Below are 9,194 nucleotides of genomic sequence, written 5' to 3' on the forward strand. Positions count from 1 at the left end.
TCACTGGTGACTAAATTTACCACTTTTTAATGTTTTGTTGGTTACCGCCTAACTCGTTAGAACCTTGTACTCAAACTTACCAGAGGTTGTTTCAGAGACAGAGTCTATCATGTAGGGTCAGTTTTAAAGACCTACATTTGCAAATTAAACCTAGGCGACAAGTGGTAAACATAGTAACTAATAACTTGTAAGGGGCTTATAACTGCGAAATATTAGTTATAAAAAATAGTTGCAGGTTTTTTATAAACTTTTACAATTGAAAAATTTGTATAAATCTAATTTTTGTAGTAAAATTATTAAAATTCGGCATGAAAACTTTAGTAGACAGTTATTTTTTTTTGCTAATAATGGGAAAGAAACCGACCAGGGAACACTTTGAACTCGAATATTTTCTTTACAGTAAAAAAATTATTTCTGTTTTTTTTTAATTTTCAAGTTCTAAAGTCCCGAATTCTTTTTCTGAGCGTTGTTTTGCTTTCGTGCCTGGCCCTCTGTTAATTAGTCAGGCACTTGTTATTTCCTTGAAAGTTTACTATTGAAAGATCATAACACCCAACCCTCTCACTAGCTGGTACCACCCGGTAAATATTCATCTACCTTAACAAATGGCTATACCACGTTGTTTCGTGAACGGGCATCGGTCTTGTTACATGTAGTACTTTTTTGTATACCTTTTACTCTCCTTTGGGGTATATATACCTTGTCTCTAAGAAACAATAACTATCGTTTCTCCTCTTTTCTCAATAATCCACTTTTTGGAAAATTTCACGTTGGCCTTATATTGTATTTCTTAGGTTAACGGTAAAGGTATTATTGAAAGGTACTATTGTTTTTTTAATTACTCTTTAAACACTAAATCATTTCGGTGGGAACACTAGTATATAACAGATTAATATTTCTTCTAAAACCAGTTGAGCTGTCCAAGGCAGCTGCTACTCCTTTACTACTATCTACCTCAATTTAACCAATACCTTTAGGATGTAAATTTATTTCTACTGGTCGGATTATTACTGTTAAACAGTTATTCAGACCTCTCAAGCGGTCTAAACTTGTAGTACGCGTGCGCTTGATTCCTTAATTTGTTTTTCAGAATTTTTACTTCGGCAGTTCCTTTCAAAACCCTTCCTATATTGCTTTCGGGGCGCTGAACATATTTTTATTAATTGTAATCCGTGGTGCTCGACTGGGTCATAAAAGATACCGAATTTAAGAGCTTTCAACAGGGTGATAGCGCACACATTAGCTTCAAGCTTGCGATAAAGTTATCATATGTACACATACTTTGTGTTAATAAAAATTTTTAGCCCTAACCATTTATTACATAGTAAGAGCTCATGCGCTCTAGGGTTAGGGAGAGCCACGCCGTTTAAAATTTCTTGACAATTAACTAAGATGTAATAGAAACCGTACGGAGAAAGGGAGAAACGCCCCTACTTTATCTTTTTCTAACTTAGCTCCGGAAAATACCATAATCAGGACGTTACATTTTTTTTAAGACCCACAATATTTTGACCTACTATACTAAGTCCTAAAAAATGGCATAAATAGTGTTCTTACCTAGACTTGTTAATTGTTCAAAGAAAGAACTTGACACAAAGAAACTAGAGTTCGAGTACAAAGTACAAATTGTTAGGTTAAGTTGATACATGCAGAGCTTTGGTGTGGGTGCTAGGATAGCATCTTCTTGCCATAGAATGGGATCAAAATAGGCTAAAATAGTACCATCAGCCAAACTTGTTTTTATCCAAGGTGAGATTCAGCACTTGCACTCGCATGGTACTATTTAAGTTCTCGTTGCCAGTAATCGATTGGTGTGTTGATTTGAGCCGTTCATAGATGGCGCTAGCGTTGCGCCGAAAACGTTACCCAGAGGTACAATGCGGAGATTTTGAGAGTACTCAATACCATACTATACTACAAAAGAAGTCCAATGACATATTTTTATAGGTCGATTGTCGGTTAATGGTAATTGTATGCGCTTGTCTCTATTCCTTATTCCGCGTAGTTGTTTCTTCCATTTAAACTTTAAAGTTTTAATTAATTAATTATTAGGTAATAAGTAAATCAAAATTCCGTTTTTGAAGTCTCTTCGCACTACACTCAACAGATGTAATTATCGAGTGAGCACATTGTTAACTTTTATGGGTTCAATTAGGACATACGTTTAACTTTTTTTAATAAATATGTAGTTGCAACTATATATTTTAGAGTTTTTTATAACTAGCCTAGTACTTACTCCTTTATAAACTTTTACTTAGAAAAACCTATAAGACTTCTTGACTATAACTAATATACCTTGAGATCCGTCAAAGTCCAAGCATATATTTAATACCTTTAGAAGTATTATATAAATAACTGTGCCGCGTCTATCAGGTAAAGCTCCTTAGCGCCTTTTTTAAACTTGCAAAATACATCACGATTCGCGCTCCTTGCTGACATGAACAAACCCACATGTTAAGTTCTTACTATTTATATAACGTTTTTATTATTACTTTCTACGTGGCGTCAATCTCTCTCAATAATTACATAAGGCTATTGGGCATAACGACTTTGTATCGTACTAAGATAAGTAATAAAGGGGAGCCTTGTGGGCCACCAGGTTACCTCTACCAAGATTGTATATGAGTGTCTGATAGGTATTACTCAAGACGTGTTTTAACGATTAATCCTTTAGTCTTTTAACGTGATCACAGCGTATTCATTATTAAATAACCTAAATAAACCCTTAGGGCTAGTTCTAACTAGAAACGGTTGGTCGCTTAATTGTATGTTCTCCGACAGCACCTCCCTATTGGTATAACTATTTTCCTAAGCATCATTAAATATAAACTTTCAGCGCTGGCGTTTGTTTGCTTCATAAATTCTTTTTCTATAGTAAAAAGCAGCAACACCTCCTCTTGGTCCTCTTACCATTCGAGTTTTACAATTATTTTTTAAATTTGCTAAAAGGTTCTGCTATCAATGCATTATTTAGTAAAATATTGGGAGTCTTTAAAAAACCTGTCAACTCATCTTTGTTAGTCTTCAGTTAAAATTACACTTAATGCCGTGAGTTCTCACCCTAAAATATCACGGATTATCCTGCAAAATTAATTTTTCTAGCCTTATCTTAACATCTAAGTTTATAACTCCTTGCTACATCGCAGAACTTCTAAATGGCTCAGCTTGGATTCTCCATCAACTAAACAATTAGTCATGCCTTTCTAGCACTCAAAGTGTCATATACTTAGCCAAAGGGTCGCTCGTTAGCATATTTAAAGCAAAATAATTTTTTTTTATAACTTTTATCTTTTGCAACATCAAGAGTGCTAAGGATCTTCCACAGCTGACCTCCATACAGTTCGTTTGTTCGATGCTCTTAATCTCTCCACCTCGAGTTCTTCGTAAGCTCTTAAGTGTGTCACAAAATTTTCTAGATTTCTTCGGCTCAATTGAAAGCTATCCCAATGAGGTATCTTCATTAAGAACTTTTTTACTACCCCTTACATGTTCTTCCATTCCTTGCAGGCGGGGGCAGCTAAATCGCAGCCTTTTGAAAGAGCTCCACATCATTTAATTACGGAGACCATGAGTTTGTGTCTACCGCTACACTTGCTTGGGAGACACCTCTCTTTTAATTTAACTTAGATTGGTTCTAATTTCATAAATATTTTTACATATCCCTCCATTTCTTGTAGGAGGGAACTCTTGAATCGCAGCTTTTGAAAGAGCTCCGGCTCATATAACGGGGACCACGAGTTTGTATCTAATGTAACACTGCAGGGGTGACAATTCTCTTTTAAGTTATATTGGCTCTACTTCCCTTAACATTTTAAACTTAGAGGCTTCACCATAGATAAACAGCGCTAGTCCCACTTGCTCACTCCAGTTCAGAATCTACTTGCTTTTCAAACCCTTTACTAAATTTCATATATATATATATATACATAGATCCTTTTTTCCTTGCACGGGAGTAGTGCTTTATAAAGTTTAAAGTCAATTTCAATTTTTAGGGACTTTTCCATACAACTTGTCGGCACACTCTGGCGGCTTAAATTTGGTAGTCATATACTTTATAACAGTTCAACAGAGACAACATTAGGCTCTCCTTCAAATACATTTCACACCCTAGATTCATTCCTTAAAGAGAAATCAAATCTGAATTTCCTAATTAAACCTTTTTTTATAAAACTTTTTTATCCACGCCTACATAGCACAAGTTTACAAGGGCTCAACATAGCCACACTGAATAAACACCATCATTTTCTACTAGTGTCTTGGTTGCCACTGTATTTTTTACTAGTTCATCTCTATTATACTCAGCTCTGAAAAAGAGGCCCCAATCGAGAGCAGATAACCGATATGTTGTTTTAGGATTCCGTGGTAGCTTAGAGTTCAAGGCTTCGCTTTTTTTTATTGAGATTTTCTAGATCCTAAAGGTTTCGTAAATCTGGCTTCCGTTAGAGCTCCGAGGTTTAGGAGTCATTTTTCTTCTAAGACTTCATAACAATTTGAAATGTAAACGTTACTTTAATGGTGCTGATTTGGTATTGTAAAATCAAAGAAAAATTGAAATTGAAATTGAACAGAACAAAAAGACATCAAACCAGCATTAAATAGAAGGAACAACACCTGAACAGTAGGGAAAAAAATTAATCCAATGGAACAAAGGTACGGAGTTACAAGAAGTGGAAAGAACCTTTTAAGTATTACGATCTAATTTCTTTTAAAGTCAATTTTGAATGGATCCTCGCAGCGCCATATAACGGTTAACGATAAACTATAATATATACACATCAAAAAGAACGCCTTAAACCCAAATCAACTCATAATTATTAAGTGCTTAAGATCACCGAAGTATAAAAAAAAATTAAAAAGATATTGAGATGTAAAATATATCTTGTATAAGTTTATGTGACAAAAATAAAACTGTTTTTAAGGCTCATACTTCTATAGCCTATATGCATAGGATCAGAAAGAGGTGAAAGTCATTGATCTTGCTCTACACCACGTCGCTCTGTGTGGTTAGGTTATGTTTGTATACAATATATACATTAATTGTAACTGATTGCTAATATTAGTAGATAAATTAATATACCACCGTATTCGCGCTGATTACTACTTGAAGTATCCATCTAACTATTAGTTTCTATTACTGGCTCAGCGGATTTAAAACCTTGGTGAACTGCTTGATAAACAGTCTCGCATGCACATCCTATATTTATAGAGCCACTGCTCGACTTAATTATGTTCACCTGGACTTTTCCAACATTTTTTTTACTGTTAATTAGTTAAATAACGCAAACTATCTCCAGTAAAGTGAAAAATTAGTTGACTTATAAAGGGTTTAGTCTTTTATCGTTTTATAGAAATTACTTTTTTTCGAAAAATGAAGTTTTCTGAAAAATTGCACTCGATTTTTGAACGCCACGGCTTTGCTTTGCAGAAAAAGGGCCATAGTACTAACAATGTAGAGGTATCTTAACAGATTTATATTCACTAATCTGACGTGCATTTTATTACTGTTATTAATTCCTTTTCTCAGAGAGCTCTAAAAAACATTTTATTAATACTTCTAAGCTCTTTCAGGTCAACGAAGATCTTACTGTCCTTAACTATAATTCTAATTCCGAAGAATTTACTTTAAAAATTTTAAAGGTAACAAACTCTTTACACTATTCGCTTTAAAATTACTAAAATTTTTTAGTTAAAAAGCAAAGATTGCGCCGTTCACATTATAAGTGAAGGAATTGGAAAGGAAGTTTTCTATTGTAGATTATGCGAAGATGCTGATGAGGATGTTATAGAAAAACAGCTAAAGTCTTTTTTTGATGATTTTAGTTATGACAAACCGAAAGAACTAAAAACAGTTCTCAGCCCTAGTGCTTTAGCTGCTTCACCAGTTAGAAATAGTATTTAATAAAATTTTCGCTAATTAAGAAAATTTTAACTTTGTTTTAAAATTTATGTAAGGTATAACATCTCAAAAAGCTTTCAATTCTCCAAATTATGGCTCCTCAGATCTCAATCCTACTTTCGTAGGCAGTGTTCCTACTAACCAACCGCGTAACTACCAAGATTAATATTTTTTTTATAAGTAAAGATTTTTTCAACCAAAGATTCGGGCGGGATGCTTATGGGCCCCGAATATTTTGAAAATTTTCGGCCTTCAGCTCACTATTCAACTGGAAGTTCCCCGAGGTCTCTCCATAATTTCTGTTTATGTATATATCCTCCATTTAGAAGATCAAAACTTTCTAAGTTCTAGTGGGTATACAAACTAATATAATTCAGTCTCTTAACTTCACGTTGTTTTAATAAATATGCTCAATAGTATGGAATAAGGATCTAAATATTAAGCTGCTAATAATTTTTCCCGATACTTTGGATTAAGTAATTAACCTCTTTGCCTTTAACTTTTAAAAAAATCCATCTTCTTTTAAAGTACATTATAAGTCTTGGAAAAAATTTAAATTATTAATTCTTGTGTCTGGTCACCATTGCTTAATGCATTCGATTTAGTTACACCACGTCTGTTTAGTTTTTAGTAGATAGTATTTAAATATTTGTTACGGTTAATAATACTATATATCACCAGATAAGTTGTACTAAAAAGCTATTTTAAGGGTAATTTACTATCTTTAGTTAGTAATTATTAGCGACTTTAGTACTTTTTAAATCAGAAATCTTTTATTTTATATGACGTTAATGCGTTTGATCACATAACGCACCACCGCTCTAAACATGTGAAACTCTTGTTGCGACACGTAGCCAGAAATTTATATAATAAACTTGCAAAAGTGACAAAAGAGAGAACGCTGAAAAAAGTTTTAATATTTTTAATTTTAAGGGTAGCAGCTTCTTAAATTCCTTGTCTGCTCCACTTTGAATTTTCCACAATTTGCGGCAACCATTTGAGTTAATTTATATTAATGTTGTTCTCCGTAAAAATTGTAATTAAGAGCTTCGAGGATAATAAGCAGACTTGTATTGTAAGAAATCTGATTAGTGATTTTGTTCTAATACCAGATATATACCTCTACTAAAGTTGGTACTTGGACTCCTACAGTGTTAGGATAGCCTGAATTTCCAGTATTAGTATCCAAGCGACCAGATTAGTTGTAAAATTAGTTTGTTTCTCTTCAATTCGTTAAAATTTGAGGGTTTAGCTGGTAACAGTGACTGCACCCATCTAATTAAAGGTTTGCATTATTTTTCATTTTTTAACTATTCTAAGGTAAAGCGAGATGCCTCCTTTGTTTGGGTATCTTCTATTAGCTCGAGTTTAAGAGCATAAATATCTTATGAAAAAATATAAAATTTGTTTTAAGCCTTCTGCTATGCCCAACTTCTAAAAAATTGATTTTTAGTTTTTTTTTGTGTGTGCTGTATTTAATACGATGTAAAGCTGCATATATGTACTTGTCTTTGGGCAACCGTTTGAGTGGCTTACTTTTTTTTCTCAACTTTAATTCTAGGATTAATCTTCCGGAGGGTTCTGTTCCATCTAGTAAATATACAATACTTTCACTCTTTAAATTACTTAAAAATCTTATATTGCAAGCATATTATCTTGCACTTGCAATTTATTTATCTTATATCGTTAGATGCCCGTTTTGATCCTATCTACCCTTCCTTTATTGACGATGGTACATTCCTTTATCAAGCAAATTAGTAAATTATGACTTTGGTTTCCGGCTTGGTTTCTTTACCTAAACTTTTAACAAAATTTTAGTATTGAAAAGCAAGCATAGTAAGTTAGTTTATTACTGGATTTACAAAGTCAAAAAGAAAATTTCACCTTATGTGCAAGCTTTTTACGTGTTACTTTTCCCAATTTCTATTTTATTAAGAATGATTAACTAGAGCTCTTCTTTAAGAAATATATATAAATTTTAGAAGAAAGAAAACGTACTGCAAACTATTTGAGTTGTTAAACCTCCTTTAACTTTTTTAAACCATTTTTAAAAAAAGGAGCAGTTGGAAATTCTTCTCCTGCAGGCCCTAATCCGGACCACCTTCGCTTACCTTCGTTTCGAGAGGGGGAAAGAGCCCCTTTCAGGTATGTTTAATTAATTTTGGCGGGCCATCATTGCTTTCACACTTAGTTTTTTATTTTTTTATTCCATGGCCAGGTAAACTTCACGTAGATCCTACTAAGCATAAAAAAAGTTCTTAACTTCTTTTTAATGTTAGGTAGAAGTGGGCATTTTAGAATCAAAAGATTGCGCTTAACCGAAAAACGGTTTTTAATCATTGCCGTTAGTGAGGAGAGTTGCTAAAAAAAATCTCAAAATATAACAATTTACGGTGTCTATTTTTCAAGAAAGTCCGGTGTGACCGCCAGTGGTAAACAAGGAGGCCTCTAAGTATAATATTAAGGGTAATGGTGAAAGGAAAACTTTATAACTGCGGTTGGATGTAAAATGTAGAGTTGAAAGTTCACATAAATTTTATATAATTCTAAAGTTGATAATTTTTTTCGATATGACCTTATTTTCCTATAGATTTAAACCTTCCGGTCAAGGGCAAAACCCTTTTGGAGGCTCTTTTAACGGTTTTGACGGGGGATTCACTTAATTTTTAAACGTTTAATTAATAAAAAATTGCTAACCTCAATGCTTTATTATAGCCTCATAAACGTGTGAATTCACTTGGCAACTTTAACTATGATAATACTGCAAATAATGTAAAATTATTTTTGTTAAAAGAGTAAGCTAATAGTATGAAATATTAAATTTGAAATTGTATGTCCTACTTTACTATGTGTAACTTAAAGGAACTTTAAGAGTTTGCGGCTGTTCTCACGGGCAGTAAAAAAACCATTTTTTAGCTGTTTAGAAAAGGCATCTGATTAGTGTCGTCGCTTAAAGATATACTAAAAGGGGTTGGTTGACTTTTAATCTCGCTACTGTTCCTTCCGAACAAAGCAATGGGAAAAGGTTGTCACGCGCAGTTTGGAAGGCAAGTCATTATGTAAAGCTTTATACTCACTTAGAAATCGGGCCTCTAATGCATGAATGGGTACTCTTTAAGAAATAAAACTGACTCCAATAAGGTGTTGCAAGACACTATCAGAAATAAAGAGGTCTTGGTTAGATAGACAACTATTATCATAGACCGAAAAACAGAATCGTGCAGGTGGGATCGAACTCATGACCTTGACTTTATGTGTCAATTCTCTTTACCGCTCTCAATTCTGGTTGTCTGTATCT

General features: G+C 33.5%; 1 protein-coding gene and 1 long non-coding RNA gene across 6 annotated transcripts; both read left to right on the forward strand.

The window, feature by feature from the left end:
* The first annotated feature begins 2,257 nt into the window (after positions 1–2,257).
* On the forward strand, positions 2,258–4,045 carry LOC135122245 (uncharacterized). Of its 2 annotated transcripts, none has more exons than XR_010279302.1 (10): positions 2,258–2,311; positions 2,374–2,453; positions 2,532–2,636; positions 2,730–2,794; positions 2,876–2,949; positions 3,147–3,244; positions 3,305–3,451; positions 3,508–3,764; positions 3,822–3,867; positions 3,931–4,045. It is a non-coding gene; the product is annotated as an uncharacterized LOC135122245 (long non-coding RNA). The 2 variants fall into 2 exon arrangements; XR_010279303.1 differs by having other exon boundaries at positions 3,147–3,237.
* A 1,043-nt stretch (positions 4,046–5,088) lies between these two features.
* Positions 5,089–8,588, forward strand: LOC135122242 (uncharacterized). 4 transcript variants are annotated; one of them, XM_064046446.1, is made up of 10 exons: positions 5,093–5,455; positions 5,560–5,637; positions 5,687–5,891; positions 5,953–6,045; positions 6,099–6,180; positions 7,458–7,489; positions 7,587–7,628; positions 7,954–8,041; positions 8,176–8,224; positions 8,306–8,475. In XM_064046446.1, exons 1-9 carry the CDS (start codon positions 5,369–5,371, stop codon positions 8,177–8,179), a joined length of 711 nt encoding a protein of 236 aa, XP_063902516.1. In that variant the 5' UTR covers positions 5,093–5,368; the 3' UTR covers positions 8,180–8,224; positions 8,306–8,475. The 4 variants fall into 4 exon arrangements, 3 of the variants coding, with proteins under 3 accessions (XP_063902516.1, XP_063902515.1, XP_063902514.1); XR_010279301.1 differs by lacking the exons at positions 8,176–8,224; positions 8,306–8,475 and adding an exon at positions 8,487–8,588 and having other exon boundaries at positions 5,089–5,455; positions 7,544–7,628; XM_064046445.1 differs by having other exon boundaries at positions 8,176–8,475.
* Positions 8,589–9,194: the final 606 nt, after the last annotated feature.

This window comes from Zophobas morio, unplaced genomic scaffold (genome assembly GCF_036711695.1).
Source record: "Zophobas morio isolate AGI-343-1 ecotype UQ-CSIRO unplaced genomic scaffold, CSIRO_AGI_Zmor_V1 ptg001037l, whole genome shotgun sequence".
NCBI lineage: Eukaryota > Metazoa > Arthropoda > Insecta > Coleoptera > Tenebrionidae > Zophobas > Zophobas morio.

Bases quoted from the DNA above. Each gene is read 5' to 3' on its own strand.
- LOC135122242 (XM_064046444.1), top strand. From the start codon at position 5,369: ATGAAGTTTTCTGAAAAATTGCACTCGATTTTTGAACGCCACGGCTTT. The intron at 5,456-5,559 runs GTATCTTAACAG...AATACTTCTAAG, and splicing joins ATAGTACTAACAATGTAGAG to CTCTTTCAGGTCAACGAAGA. The intron at 5,638-5,686 runs GTAACAAACTCT...AAAATTTTTTAG, and splicing joins TTACTTTAAAAATTTTAAAG to TTAAAAAGCAAAGATTGCGC.